The sequence below is a fragment of the Scomber scombrus genome, chromosome 12, assembly GCF_963691925.1.
Source record: "Scomber scombrus chromosome 12, fScoSco1.1, whole genome shotgun sequence".
Taxonomy (NCBI): Eukaryota; Metazoa; Chordata; class Actinopteri; order Scombriformes; family Scombridae; genus Scomber; species Scomber scombrus.
Window position 1 is genome coordinate 27,351,376 of NC_084981.1, and position 16,664 is coordinate 27,368,039.

The following is a 16,664-nucleotide window of genomic DNA, read 5'->3' on the forward strand; positions in this document are numbered from 1 at the left end:
CTCTGGCTACTCTCTGGATTTGGAGCTGACTTTTAGATTTTACCTTCACGGCTCGCTTAGTCACATTTTGTGTTACGTTTCACTTCATTTTGACTTCATTTTGACTTGTCACAGAAGGAAAAGCTCAGATATAAATGTTCTAATTTAGCTGCAGTGATTTCAGGGTCCTGGTATTGTGCATGATAAAAACTTTTAGGATGTTAAAAAGACACATAAAAACCATAGACTGTATATAAAATGGACGTAACATCCGTGACGTCACCCATTGGTTTGTGGACTGCTGCTTGGAAGCGAATAGTTTCGGATCTGGGCAGCGCCATCTTGAAAATTTCCAGTGCATGCCGGGTAAAAAAAAAACACGGATTCTACTTATATGGGCATCAGGAGGAGCATGAGGCGTCCTCCTGAACCTGTGAACCAATCAACCTGTCAATCACGACGTAGCCACGCCCTAATGCATACCCTGCTTTATCGTCACATATAAAATCAGGGAGGCCAAAATGTCCCAAATGAACATCATACTGCATTGAAGAAGGCTTTAAACTAGCGATTGAGACCATAAACACATTTTTGAAAACGTTTACTGAGGTTAGAAATCAAGTGAGAAGCTGGTGAATTCTCCATTGACTTGTATAGAGACGGAAGTCCTTTTGACACCAAAACGGTCGCCCCCTGGTGGCCTTTTGATAGAATGCAGTTTTAAGTTACTTCCGCGTTGGCATCATTTCAGAGGACTGGAACTCCCCGCCTGTTAGTAACACGTCTAATTTCCTACTATGACACCTCAAGATTACACTCCAGCCTGTTAAATGAATCTTTAAATAGCTCAGTCAGTTTATTACGAAGTTGTATGAAAACACTTGAGTTTTTTATGACAGCTGGAGCTCTTCATAAGAAGCATTTTGTGATTTCTAAAAAACAAAACAGAGCTAATTTTATGTTGTAAAACTGCAAAAATTAAAATAAAATAATCATTCACCATTTAAATAAAGTGTTTTTTTTCCCTCCTTTTGTTTCTTCTAGTGAGTCTGGAGTGTCGGAAAGCCCCCCCAATGGGAAACGCCCCTCGCCTTCCCCAACCAAACCCTCTGAGTCTGGAGAAGGTAACACAACACGACACGATGCACGCACATTTAAACAGTCAGGTAGGAAATGATCACTCACTTTATATCCGTGTGTGTGTGTGTGTGCAGAGTACATCGCCATGTACACCTACGAAAGCAGCGAACAAGGCGACCTGAGTTTCCAGCAGGGAGATATCGTCACGGTGACCAGGAAAGAAGGGGATTGGTGGACGGGCATGGTCGCGGGCAAGACCGGAGTCTTCCCGTCCAATTACGTCAAACCACGAGATTCATCCACGGAGGTGAGGCGCAGTTTAGAGACAAAGCAGGATGGACCAGAACTGTAGGGAAATATTATAAAGATTTATTTTAAACTTTATTTTCTGTCTCTAGTCTTTGGGACCAGGAGGGAAGACGGGCAGCCTGGGGAAGAAACCAGGTGAGTCTTCAGTCACTGTGTATATACTGCTTCATTATAGCTGCTGTAACCTGATCTATACTCTATAGTTTTACTGAAGATACAGACTTTTTACTGTCAAATAAAAATGTCTCATTAAAATCTGTGCTTGTTCCAGTTCATCAAATCTAACATAAACATTAAATTAACATATCCACGCTTTGGTAATCCAAAATAAAACATTTTTAAATGAACTTGACTGATTTGTATTTCGACTTATACTTTTTTTTTTTTAAACAACCCTGGCCATAAGTCAGGCCAACTTCTTTTTTTTTTCCTAAGATGGCAAAGTAATGACCAGTAATGACTTACTAGTTTAGGCATGAGGAGTGAGATTGTGCAAGTAATGCCTTCACCATCCTAGGAAAAAAAAAACACACTGCTTACAGGAGCAGAACTAACCACATCATACTCTCCTTCTTCTACTTCTTCTTCGTCTTCTTCTTCTTCTCCTTCTCCTTCTTCTTCTTCTACTACTTCTTCGTCCTCCTCCTCCTGTCCTTAACACCATCAGAGATCGCTCAGGTGATCGCCCCCTACAGTGCAACAGGAGCAGAGCAGCTGACGTTAGCTCCGGGTCAGCTCATCCTCATCAGGAAAAAGAACCCAGGGGGCTGGTGGGAGGGGGAGCTGCAGGTACCGAGGCACAAAGTCTAGATATATGGAAAGAAATAACCATCATGTTGTCCTTGTATGAAAAGATAAATAAAAAAGGCCAGTAGTTGCTGATTATTAGGCAATAAATGACCTAATCCAGTTTAATTATGACAAATATCAGTTGCAACATACATCTAGACTCATAACTCTTTTGTCTTTTGAGGAGATTTAATTGCAACCTTTATATTTCTATTCAGAAAAACTGTAAATGATTTGTTTATTTATGTATTTAATATAGTTTATAGCATAGTGTAGGACATGCAGACTCTGAGATTAACAGCTAACGGCGTGCTGCGCTCTGATTCGTCCAGGCCCGGGGGAAAAAGCGTCAGATAGGTTGGTTCCCGGCCAACTACGTGAAGCTGCTCAGTCCCAGCACCAGCAAGACCACACCCACAGAGCCCACCCCTCCTAAACTGGCTCCTGCCAACACAGGTACACACACATGATGGACGCATACATGCACACAATTCACTGAAAATCCTCAGATTGATATTTTCTTCTTTTTTTCCCAAGTCTATAAAATATGAAACTCCGGACAGTAAAATTTGTACATTTATGCATTATATTTATCTGAAAGATGACTCATGATGTTGTCTTTACCTTGTTACTATACTGGCACATTACCACCTATGTTGGCATTTGATTGAGATTTGAGGAATTCTGATAGATTAAGATAAGATAACTTAAGATATTCCTTTATAATTCCCATGATGGGGGAAATTGACTGTCTTACCAAAAGTAGAAGCTTTTTAGGTTTGTTGGTGGGTAAATATGTCTGCAAAGAACATGGACACTAGAAAAGGAAACGGTCAAAAAGATGGAAAGAAAGACAAAATATTTAACATAAATATGAAATTCATATTAGGGCCAATATTGAGAAAAACTTTTTTTTTTCAAGCTTAGGGTTGATTCCCAGTCTTTATCGATTTTTGCTTGCCTGCAAAATTGAAGCATATCTTCTAGAGTTCAGTGGGAATAATGTACAATAATACTAATAATACATGTTATTATACACAGTTATTAAAGCTAGGGTATGTAGTGTTGTAAAGCTAGCAAGAGAGCTAGCAACATTTGAAAACATCACCTCCTCTAAGTTCCACCCCGCTGCTCCCCCTCCCGTCAGTGAGTCCGTCCACCAACTCTGTAGTTCTGCAGAGAAGTGTGCTGTTTTTTTCCGGCAACAGCGACAGGTGAAGACTGTGCACGCTCGAAGTAGGCAGGTATAGAGGGGGGCGGACGCAGATCTAGACATGAAGGCACCTGATTGGTTTTTGCTTTTCGGTGTGAAGTGCATTGATTGGTCGGAGTTTTATCAGTCCTGTGGCTGCCACAGAGGTCTGATTTTTTCCGTTCCTTTTTCTAAAGACATAATGTATTGATACCTCTGATAATAGAAGGACCATTTCACCCAGTATAACAAAAAGTGCTTCTGAACAGGATTACCAACCCTACCTTTTAAGTGATGCTTCAACTAAGTTTCAGCACAGACAGAACAGTAAAAGTCAGATGGATCTAAATAATCTGCAGATTTTTGTTTCTTCAAAAGATGTAAGCTTGATATCTGCAGACCGCTCCTAGCTAGCTTTAAACACCCAGCAGAGGTGAAAACCAAGAGCGCTGAGTCATTTTCACTCTGTCTCTCTCTTTATTCACTATGAGATAACCAGAGACAGCTACCCACCTAGAGTTTTTTCTGCACATTATAATAACGTTTTAGACATTTTAGACATTTTAGACATTTGATATAAAGCCCAGCTCCAGTTCATATTAAAGGGGAAAGTCTGTAAGTGTCAGATGAGTTCCTGAGTCCCGTCATCTCTCTCCTGAAGCTCTGTGTCAGGTGATCGGCATGTACGACTACGTGGCGCAGAACGACGACGAGCTGGCCTTCCTCAAGGGTCAGGTGATCACAGTGATCAACAAGGACGACTGTGATTGGTGGAAAGGAGAGCTCAACGGGAGAGAGGGTCTGTTTCCTAGCAACTACGTCAAACTCACAACGGATACCGACCCGAGCACACAGTGTGAGTACACGCACGCACACACTCACACACTCATAACCTCACCTTCTAGTGTGTTTCACAGCACACACATACAGATTATATTAAAACTAAAACATTAACACAGCTCTCAGTGTGAGTACAAACACACACACACACACACTGAAGCACTCTCTCTCTCTCTCTCTCTCTCTCTCTCTCCCACACACACACACACACAAACACACAAACACACACACCCCAGAGCCAGGTGTGGAGATGCTGTCCCTCTCTCAGTATTTGACCCCCCGGGTTGGTTTGACCTTTTCACCTTTTGACCTCAACACTCCTTTGGGCCTCTTTGAAACCTCCCAGTCATGCACCACCTCTGGGTGGTGTTTGTGTGTGTGTTTGTATGGTGTGTATGTGCATGCGTGTGTGTGTGCGTGCGTGTGTGTGTATATTTGCGTGCATTAGTGTAAAAGTGTTTCCCTTCTTCCTGCATGTGTCCCTTCAGCATGATCCACCATAGACCTAGAGTTTGTAGAGCGGAGCACTGAGACGCTGGCAGTCAGACCCGGACTGAAGACACAAACATTCAGGATATAAGAAAAAAGAATAAAATACATTTTATAATTAAACAGACGTCCAGAAAAAAGGAGGAAAAGAGCTCCTGATGAACAAGAGACATGACGAGTCCAAACTAAATAGATTATAATTAATAATGATCATATGATGATCTTATGATATAAACGTTTATTAAAATATAATATTGAATGAAATGCAAGTTAAAGCTATTTTACTCCTTCTTTCCTTTGTGTGAAGATTATTTAATATATTTAATAATATCTTTATAAATATTGTGTATCAAAGTAATATGTTCTCCTGTGTTTGTAACTCGACATCATTGTAAACGAGGGAAACCTCAGTGATTCTTCGAGTTTAAATAAAGGTTTAACTTGACCTAAAAAAATATATATTTTCTCTCAACTTATGTTCATGTCAGCAGAAAAGTGACGACTCTGGTTTATAACAAGTTGAAGCCTCACAAATGAAACATCACACAGATATTACAGAAGCATTTGATGCCACAGTGCATTAAAAGTGTATAAAACCCCAAAATTCACGAGTTTCCTTAATAAAAGTTTTTTCTAACATGACTTCAGCAATTTGTGGCGTCTTTGTATCTTTAAATAAATCGAGGTCAGTGGTTATTCTTGATCTACTGTGGATTGGATTATACCTCATTTTTCTATGTCACTTTGGACAAAAGCATCAACCAAAAAGATGAAATATAATCTGTGTTATGATCATTAATTAAAGAAAACTAAATATTTTCTCTTAAAGATGTTTGTCCTTCTCCTGCTTACTTATCACTATTCAAAAACTTCCAAAACAAAGTAAATGCTGATATATTATATAGAAAAACAAATGCTACACTGATCACTTGAAATCATAGTTAAAGAATATAATGACACATGTTAAGTGTCTAAAAAGGTGTTAAAATGTCTGGAATTGTAGGATTTAAGTATTAAATTTGATCTGAGTGTAATTATATTTGTTCAGTTTATGTTATTTATCATTATTTTCTGATTATTTTACATAAACAAACCAATGAACTTATTAATTAAAGTAAAAGCTAAGCAGCAGTTGGAACAATAATGAAACCAATAAGCCAGCCTGACGTAGACCTCCAAAAAATTGTAGCTACGCATCGAGGTGACACAAACATCGAGGGTTGTGATTGGTCCACAGTACGTCATTTCAGTTACAACATTTTGTCTTCTTCACAATATACCCTTCAGGAACCTCACACCCCCTAGTGTTTTGGCGGTGAATTGCACAGACGTTGAGTTGACCCGCCTTAAGTTGCAGTTCTATATAAATTACTTCAAAGTGACCACATTTCAACCCACTACAATGGTAAAACTCGCTTTTTTCCATTATTATACATTACCAGTCAAAAGTTTGGACACACCTTCCCATTCACATCAATGAGAAAGTGTGTCCAAACTTTTGACTGGTACTATATGTCTCATAGTATATTATATATGAGATATTAAAAGGGCAATGTGGCTTTATTTATATCGCACATTTCATACACAGGGGCAACTCAATGTGCTTTACATGAAAACTAAATATCTGATGATTTAACAGTAAGAATTGGAAGCATAAAAACATACAAATAAAAAAAAAGAAAACGAGAAAACAAAAAGCTAGAGTAAAATAGAGCATAAAATAATGATTTGCATTAAAATTATTAAAAGAACAGACTTAAAAATCATTAAATTTGTACTTTAAAAGATGCACAGATATCCTGAATCAGTCCGCCGCCACAAATTTATGCAGCTCTGGACTCATAAACACGACATCAGAGTGCTAATAGACGTTTTTCTGCCGCGCTTGCCCGCTCTACATCCTCTATTTCTATGCTAGGTTTAGACCACACCTCCACACTCTCTCTCTCTCTGTCTTGCTGCACGCTCCACCCACCTAGCACTCCTCGATTTGGTTGTTGTTGTTGTTGTTTTGTTTAGTTGTTTTTGTTGATGTTGTTGTTGTCGTCCTCTCTCTAGGATCATATCATTACCCAGAAACCCCCCTTCTTCCTCAAAGCCCTCAAAGAGACCCACTAGGCCACGCCCACTAGGCCACTCAACCAATGGGACAGCAGCGAGAGGTCACATGACATGACACCCTTCCCCCCCTTCTGGAAATGGCGCGACTCTCCACCAATAGAAGCCAGAGAGAAAGAAAGAAAGAAAGAGAAAGAAAGAGAGAGAAAGAAAGAAAGACAGACAGATAGACAGATGTGTAATGTTTTTAAACGCCCAGATGTGGCGTGACTCAAACTCTCTGGCTCCAAACTGCACTGCTCAACAGGAGGGAGATCAATAGTCAGGACTCCTCTTTTCCTCCTCTTTTTCTCCTCCTTCTTCCTTCATCTGTTCTTCTTCTTCTTCTTCTTTCTCTTTTACCATTTTGGTCGGAAGGTGGTGGATTTTTTTGTAGATGATAAAGAGGGAAGAAGAGAAGAGAGGAGAGGAGAGGAGGAGATTGTGACTATTGAGCTCCTTTCTTTTACCCCGTTAACCCCCCTTTTTGATTGGATCACAGTGACTGTACACACACACACACACACACACACATTAATACACACACACACACACACAGCCGCATCCTAGCGTGGTAAAGTGGATAGTGGGTCATTTTGTGGCTTTATGGGAGATTCTGTCATTTAGTAGCCGCAGCTCATCCTCTCCCTTCTCTCTCTTTTTTTACTTTTCTTTATTATTATTTTTATAATTTTTTTTTTTTACCTCGCTCCCCATTGGTTCAGCAGCAGCTTCATTCACCTGTCAGTCAAAAAGGCGCGGGCTCCACCCTCTATTACCCCCCCTCCTCCCCTCCCCTTCCTCACTAACCCCCCCTCCCCTCCCACAGCTTCACAGAAAGACCCACTATCTGCTGGAGGACAAGTTTCAATGTTTAAAGGATCAGGCTGGCACTTTTTCTACATTTTTATTGGCTTATTGTGAACAGTAAGCAACAACTAACGAGTATTATGAGTTTATCCAAAGTTTATTCTGTGCTGTAGACCTCTGAAAGCTTTTTTGGTGCATTAGTTTGCTTTAAAAAAGGCTCAAAAGTCTAATAAAAGAGTAGTTCTGTGTCATTTTCTTCTGCTTCATATCAAAACCTCTTGACTTTATCCTACATTTTAAATTCCTTTAAAGGATCAGTCAGTATAAAGTCAAAGAGGTTGGTACCTTAGTTTGTTTAAAAGTGGCTCCAAAAACTCAGTCTCCAGAGAGTAGTCCTGTGTTTTCTTCTTCTTCTTCTGCTTCATATCACAACCTCTTGACTTTATCCTACATTTTAAATTCCTTTTTAAAAGACGTCAGTATAAAGACAAATATGTTGTGAAACATATTTAAAACATGTCACTGAGCCACATCGCTGCATTGGGTTCAAAGAGTTTTTAGTACATTAGATTATTTAACTCTTACATGCTGTTCAGGGTCAAATTTGATCCATTTTTTTTAACATTTAAGAGCTTTAAAAACACCATATATGCATTTATTTTAGCCAGGCCCACAGTATACACAAATGGAGATAAAATGCATCTTTTAAAAAACATTTTTCTGCAGCTCATGCACATTTTTAAATATGCAAATGTACAAGTTTGACATGTTTTTCATTTTTTTTAAAAGGCAAACATTTAATTTCATCATATTCTATAAAATATTCTCCTGGACCATAAAACAGTGATTGTGAAAGTCTTTTTTTTTCTATAAGATAAATCAAACATTAATTTATGACTGTGAAATGGTGCAGAGACTAATTATGAATCAGAATATAAACACAGTATGTAAAGGGTTAAAAAAGACTAATAACAGTGTAACACATGTTCAGTAGTTCTGTGTCTTCATCTTCTGCTTCATATCACAACCTCTTGACTTTATCCTACGTTATAAATTCCTTTTAAATAACTTTGGTATAAAGTCGAAGAGGTTGTTTGATACGTTGCACAAGTTTCTGCACATGCTCAGTAGCGTCTGCCTTACACAGAACTACTCACCAGAGACTGAAAACGTTATCATTTTTTAATCTTTGGAGCCGCTTTTAAACAAACTAACATGCTAAAACTCTTCATAACGAAGGAACACGTCACCCATTGCAACCGTGTGGCTTTTCAGCATGTTTTTTTAAATTTTTTTCAGACGCTAACAGAGATCTACAGCACAGAAGAATAAGATGCATCAGGTAAAATATCAAAGTGGCTGCTTGATTAGCTTCACTCACTATCCAAACAAACAGTAGTAATCTATTGAGTGGCTCAAATCCACTTGACTGGTGGACAAAAAAGCTAATTATGTCCCTGCTCTTAAGAGTCAGGGTCTTTACTGTAATGTGGCTCATTAATGTGTTTTTAATAGTTTTTAGATAATACAGCACAGAGGAATAACATACATCTATTTAGTAGCTTGTCAAATTTGAACTTTCACAAATGCACTTTGCTGATGGACAAAAAAAAAGGTAATTTTTAACCCTGCTCTTAAGGGCGAGGGAACATGACTTTGCAGAATTGTGTCTCATTAATGTGTTTATAATCGTTTTTGGGATGAGAGACCAGAGGAATGAGATATTTCAGGCTTTGGATACATAATACTCGTTAGTAGATGAGTTCATTGTTAGTTTTGGTTCTGCACATCAGATTATTGATGAGAAGAAACATCTAGAAAATCTCCAGCCATGTTCCTCTCTTCTCTTCTCCTCTCCTCTCCTCAAAGCCAAAGACTCCTTCCTCCTCTCCTGCGCCCCTTCCACCTCTTCCTCTTCTGCCCCCCCCCCCCCCCCCCCCCCCCCCGTCCCCCGTCCCCCTTTACTCTAAAGTAGATGAAAGAATGGAGAGGAGAGGAAAAGAGGCAATATTGAGACACGTCCCACAACAGTTAAAGGCTGAGTTTCAACCCCAAGATGCTGCTTCCCTCCTGTGGTTTTAGGAAAAGGAGGAAGAGGAGGAGGAGGAGGGAGCATCTTGGGAACGAGGGACTCAGCCTGTAGCTCAGGTTATCTGCTTAGCTTAGCTTAGCATTACCAGCTAACCAAAGCTACACACAAAAGTACAACATAATGGTACAGAGAGTTTGGGGTATGCACGTCGACATTAAAACACACACACACACACACTCAGAGACACACACTGACGATGTTTTTATCCGTTGTAGTTTAACATTCTTGTATTAACTTTTTTTTTTTTAAATGATCCGTTTTATTTTCTTCTGTTGTTGTTTTTTGGGGTTTTATGTTGTTGTTTTGTTTTTTTTGGTTTACATGTTTATTGTTTTGTCTGTTGCTATGATGATGAGACGCTGTCACACTGCGGAGGGGTTAGATCAGGACAGGCGGGCGATGACATCACACACACACACACACAGACAGATTTGGTACTAATGTGGAAAAGTTGTCAGCTCTTTGAATCATTCCAGTTAAAGGAATAGTTTCATTCATATTATAATATAACGTTTTTTGGGATATAAGCTGCAGGGAGTTTAATGAGAAGCTAAATATCATCTGACTTTCAGTATAAAAGCTTCCTGAAAATGTCTAAAAACTATTCCTTTAAAATTAGCTCATTTGTTCTGTTTTTAGTTGTGGCTCAGTTTTACAAACTGGTGATTTTTTTTTTTTTTGTTGTTGTTGTTGTTTGTTTTTTCTTGTAATTTGAGCTTTACCTCTGGATATTATTTCCCAAAACTGTGACTCCGCCTCTAATAGAAAAAAAAAAAGAAGTCAAAATGCCGCCAAACTTTATGCACAACACAAAAAAAGGAGATTTTTTTTTCTCTTTTTTTTAAAAAGTTGCATTTTTGCCTTTTTTTCCCCTTTACCTATAAATAAAACCCAACCATTGCACGTATCGTTTCACCCCTGCAAAACATGACATTTTAAACTTTAAGCATTAATAACATTTTACACTGAAGGCACAGGACTATAAAACAATGAATGTTAATATCCTGAAAGTAAGAAAAGAAATCAGCTGTTATTTTTAACAACCTGCTCCTTTAATTTTAGTCCCATGTTTTTGTAGCTGCAGTCTCTCTCTCTCTCTCCTGTGCCTCAAATCCCCCAAAAAATTCATCCCAGTTTTTTTCTCCCACTAAAAGTCGTTTATCTTAAGCAGCCAAATAGAAGAACCACATTTCCTGAAGCACTGTTTATTAATCATATCATCATAATTCAGCTAATTCAGCGGGAAACGTACCGAACAGCACAGCCTCCTCGCTTGTGAGCAATTATGTAGGACTGCCTCCACCTTCAAATTGTTCCCATAGCAACAGGCTAGTATTATAGTGGTTGCCATATCAGATTTATTTGTGTGTTTTTTTGTTGTTTTTGTTTTGTTTGTTTTTGTTTATCCAGATGACAGTATTGTGATTTTAATGTTTACCCTCAGAAACACAAACAAAAAATGATTATTGAACTACAAGAAACTTTTTATACAACAAGCAATAGACTTATTATTATTGTTACAATAATAATAATTATTATTATTATTAATTAATTAACCTGCTTGGATCCCATTGGTTCCTCCAGTGTGTCAGTATTAGAGGCGAAGCGATCTGATTGGTTGATGATGAGTCGAGACCATCAGTTGTTTAACAGAGTAAGGTCCAGACTGGGACAGAAATATGAGCATTAGAGCTGCAATTAATGATTATTTATTTAATTAATTGAAAAAAATAATCATCAGAATTAGTGATAGTTAATTAAAAAGTGTCTGAACAACAATCTACAGCTCAAATATATTCAATTTACTGTCATAAAAACTAGGAAATGTTGACTTTAAGCAATTAATTGATGAATTGACTAATAATTGCAGCTCTAATCAGCAGGTTTTTATAAAAGATTATAAGTCACTGGTTTGGTATCCGATGGTCGAGACTCCTCCTCACGGTCAGAGTCAACATTTTAATCTAGAACAAGGAACCAGCTAGACCAGAGCCGTGCTCCACATTACCCCCCCCCCCCCCCCCCTCCCCCCCCCCTCATCCGTTACTACATGCTACTATAAGCTCCCCACATGCCCCTAATTAAGCATTACATTTAAATCATGTGCTACAGGATAAATTAACCTTTAATTTTTTAGCATTAATATCTTTTTACCATTTTTAATAAAATGCTGAGCACGGCTCTGGTCTGAATCTGGTTTGTTTAATATTTTAAAAAAAGAGGAGAATAAAAAAAAAAGCTCTGTATGATCTATACTCAATCTAATGAAATGGTTATGGTTGATGCTTCTTATGGATTATAAAATAGCAACTCTGATGATGAACGGACGAATGGATTAACAAGCCAAGCCAAATGTAACCTGACTGCACTTGGTGTCAGTGCGTGCATGAATGAATGAATGAAAGAATGAATGACTGAATGAACGAGAGAGTGAGTGAAAAAACAGCACGAATGAGCAATTTTATGGACGTGAACGGTTAGATGGATACACAAAGGAAAGAAAAAAAGGATACTTGAATGAGCAAATGAATGAATGAATGAACGACATGTACAGAATGTTAGCGTCTAGTGTTGATAGTACAAAAAAAAAATGTCCTGAGGTTTTTATTGGTGGAGATTTTGATGAAGCAGTGAATATGATTGGTCCTGATGATTAAACGCTCTGAGACAGACTGCAGACGACTGGCCTCGTTACTCTCACACACACACACACACACACGATACAATATCTACTGCATCTGCATTAAAACCAAAGAAGCTTCTCATTAATTTGGCATTTTTAATGTTATTTAAATTAATCCTCTGACAAACTTCTCTCTGCATATTTGTAACTTTCCCAACCGGTGCAGAATCAAATATCAAAACATTTTGGACCAAATACCTCGATATTGATGTTTTGTCAATATTGTAGGACTGACTATTGGTGCTTTCTGATAAATAATCATCAGTATAATGTGAATATAATGACTAAGTGGATAAATGAAGATAATAGAACAGTCTAATAAGCTCAGAAAGTTACATTTGTACTGTAATGGAGCCTTTAAAAGCAAAAAAAAGACACTTATTAATCCATATCATGATATTACGATATTCAAAATCTAAGACGCTATAAAATATCACAATATAGATATAATATTGATTTATTGCCCAGCCCTAATTCATAATGTATTTAGTATTGATTATACGGGTTTAACCATAGACTGTATATAAAATAGATGTAACATCTGTGACGTCACCCATTGGTTTGTGGACTGCTGCTTGGAAGCGAATAGTTTCGGATCTGAGCAGCGCCATCTTGAAAATTTCAGGTGAATGCTGGGTAAAAAAAACACGGATTCTACTTATATGGGCATCAGGAGGAGAATGAGACGCCCTCCTGAACCTGTGAACCAATCAACCTGTCAATCACGACGTAGCCACGCCCTAATGCATACCCTGCTTTATCGTCACATATAAAATCAGGGAGGCCAAAATGTCCCAAATGAACATCATACTGCATTGAAGAAGGCTTTAAACTAGCGATTGAGACCATAAACACATTTTGAAAACGTTTACTGAGGTTATAAATCAAGTGAGAAGTTGGTGAATTCTCCATTGACTTGTATAGAGACGGAAGTCCTTTTGACACCAAAACGGTCGCCCCCTGGTGGCCTTTTGATAGAATGCAGTTTTAAGTTACTTCCTCGTTGGCATCATTTCAGAGGACCAAAACTCCCCGCCTGGGTTTAACACTGTCAGCTTGTTTGTAGTGCTGCCTCCTAGTGGCCAACGTGACAGAATATCTATCAAAGTAAATGTTTTATTACGTTATCGGTAACGTGTGTGCAGCAGATGCTTCATTTGTTGGATAAAATTAACTAATGATCCACTTTAACAAAACTACGAAGCATCTAGCAAACTCTAGAAGTTACTCACTAAACTTAAGAGCCAGATCAGAAATGTTTGAAGTCGCAAACATCTCTTTTATTCTCTTTGGCGACACCTTGTGGCGTTTAGTGGTAATTGCAGGAGTGTTTTGACCTTTTGACCTCACTCTCAGAGATCCAAACTAAACCGTGCCGCTAGTTGACGTCGCGCTAGCAGAAACAAATTAAAGAGAGTTAGAAATGTGTCGCTTTAAATTTGAAGATATGAATTAATTGATCATAATCCTGCAAATGCAACAAACAAGCTTTCATCAGCAGCTGCATCGGCTCAGTCAACACTGTGTGATACTTAACACTTATTTATGTTAATGTTTATTTACTGCACATAAAGAGAAATGTGCAGAAGGAGCCAATAAAACCTATTAGGGCTTTAAAGTCTTTAAAGTCTTTGAGATTATAACTCTATAACTCTAATCTAGTGGCAAAACCTTTAATTATTACACTGAGTGCTATTAAAAGAAAATGTAAAAAAAAAACATTTATAGAGCAGTTTTTAGAGATACTCAAAGAGGTTTTACATGAATTAAAAAGATTGAACCAAACTAAACTAAAGAGAAGATCTAATCTAATCTAGTATTGGACAGGACATCATCTTTAAAAGAACAAAGCAGCACCGGACATACATATATTATATATTATATATTCTATAAATAGCCTTCAACAATTTAAGGCACAGACACACACAGATGATCCTACACACAGATTGTGGAGAGCTGAATCACACACACACACACACATACACTTTTCACACTTAATTTAAATAAAAGATGAGCTCCAGAGTCACTTCCTGTTTTCTGACGTCAGGTATGTATTTTGTTGGTAATGTATGAACTCAGGAAATCACAGGTATCATTTTTTTTCTTTTGAATTTCTTCCATGTTTCAGGATATTTGATTGAAAGTTGTTTGTGTGTGTTTTCTGTGTGTGTGCGTGTGTGTGTGTGTGTGTGTGTGTGTTTCAGGGTGCGCTGACCTCCACCTGCTGGACATGCTGAGTCCAATGGAGAGGAAGAGGCAGGGTTACATCCACGAGCTCATCGTCACCGAGGAGAACTACGTCAACGACCTGCAGCTCGTCACAGAGGTTAAAAACACACACACACACAGACACACACACACAGACACACACGCACACACACACAGACACAGACACACACAGACACACGCAAGCACACACACACACACTGACACACAGACACAGACACACACACACACACATACACACACACACACGCACACACACACAGACATACACAGACACACACACAAACACACACACTCACACAGACACACACGCACACACACACACAGACACACACACAGACACACAGACACACACGCACAAACAGAGACAGACACACACGCACACACACACACACAGACACACACACACACAGACGCACACACAGACACACAGACACACACACACACACACACAGAGACAGACACACACGCACACACACACACAGACACACACACACACACACACACAGACACACACACAGACACACACACGCACACACACACACAGACACACACACACACACACAGACACACACACAGACACACACACACACACACACACATGCAAAGAAAACACATCACCAGTTAGGTTGCATGTAAACAAACACGTAATTTGCTTTCTGAAGATTTTATTAATATATAATTAAGCAGTTTTAAGGTGGTAATGATAATAATATTAACTATATACCACCTTAAAGTGCTTTACAACAAAATAAATGACTTACACCAGGTGTTTCATATTAAAAGAGACCTAAAGAAATATTAATGTAATACAAAAATGGGAACTAAAATAGCACATAGTAAAAGTAGCTAAAAAAAGAAAAGAATACATACTATATATAAAATCAGGTGAAACAACAATTTAAAAGAAGTTAGTAGTGCATTAATGTGGAGATGACTGTCAGAAAGTTAATAAAAAGGATAAAGTGAAGAGGTAAGTTTTTAGCTTTCTATTAAAAATATTTAGTGAGCTACTTCCGCAATATTTAAAGGTAGTTTGTCCCATAGTTTTGGGGCGTAATTAACAAAGGCTGCATCACCGATTTACATATAATTCACCTGTTATTCGTCTTTTTTCTACCCGTTTACAAACTTATGGAGTGATGTGGAATCGGTGAATCTGGTCTTTAATTTCTTATCTATAAAAAAAAGCACGTCAAAAAAATGCTGTCAGTTTTGGAAATGCACGTTTTAAGGAATTTCTATGAGCTTAAAGTTCACTTTTTGACCCTTTTTCAATTCTAATTCAATACTACTACTATTAAACAGCTGATTTCTCATAGTTAACTTTTCTCTTTGTGTGTGTGTGTGTGTGTGTGTGTGTGTGTGTGTGTGTGTGTGTGTGTGTGTGTGTGTGTGTGTGTGTGTGTGTGTGTGTGTGTGTGTGTGTGTGTGTGTGTGTTCAGATCTTCCACAAACCTCTGCTGGAGTGCGAGCTGCTGACGGAGAAGGAAGTGGCGATGATCTTCGTCAACTGGAAGGAGCTCATCATGTGTAACATCAAACTGCTCAAGTAAAGAGACACACACAGCACCTCACACACACACACACACACACACACACACACACACACACACACACACAGGCTGAGGACATTTACATCAGACGCAGCTCATCAGCCCGAACACGACTTTGCATTGCAAAGTTCGGCTGCTTTGAATAGACGAATGTTGCATTTGGATCAATGAGGGTTTTTGTGGTTTAGTCAAATTTAAAGATGTTAAAATGTGAAAATAAACGTATGAATAACTTGCACACATTCTTTTTTTGTGGACCCAGCATCACATTTCTGCTTTTAATCCATTTAGAGAGAATATATTAGAGGATTATGGCAAAAATGTCTGAGTGGTGTAACCATAAAAACTTAACCATAAACCATAAAACACCATATCAACTAGTTTGGCATGATCTTACATTATAACTTTTATATTAAATAAAGGTAATGGAATACAATTGTTCTAAATATTACATTTAATCTGGTAACCATGGAGATCAGGATTAAATGAAGTAATTATTAGTATAAATCCACTTAAATACAC

At 38.2% G+C, this 16,664-nt stretch overlaps 1 protein-coding gene across 1 annotated transcript in view; it reads left to right on the forward strand.

Moving 5' to 3' along the window:
- itsn1 (intersectin 1 (SH3 domain protein)) overlaps positions 1 to 16,664 on the forward strand; it is a gene marked incomplete in the record, with an annotated part of 62,086 nt that overhangs the window by 38,048 nt on the left and 7,374 nt on the right. Inside the window, 8 exon segments of the mRNA XM_062430498.1 lie at positions 1,024 to 1,103; positions 1,194 to 1,366; positions 1,458 to 1,503; positions 2,036 to 2,157; positions 2,490 to 2,613; positions 4,011 to 4,205; positions 14,565 to 14,686; positions 16,032 to 16,129. Of these exon segments, the coding sequence (XP_062286482.1) occupies positions 1,024 to 1,103; positions 1,194 to 1,366; positions 1,458 to 1,503; positions 2,036 to 2,157; positions 2,490 to 2,613; positions 4,011 to 4,205; positions 14,565 to 14,686; positions 16,032 to 16,129 (960 nt within the window).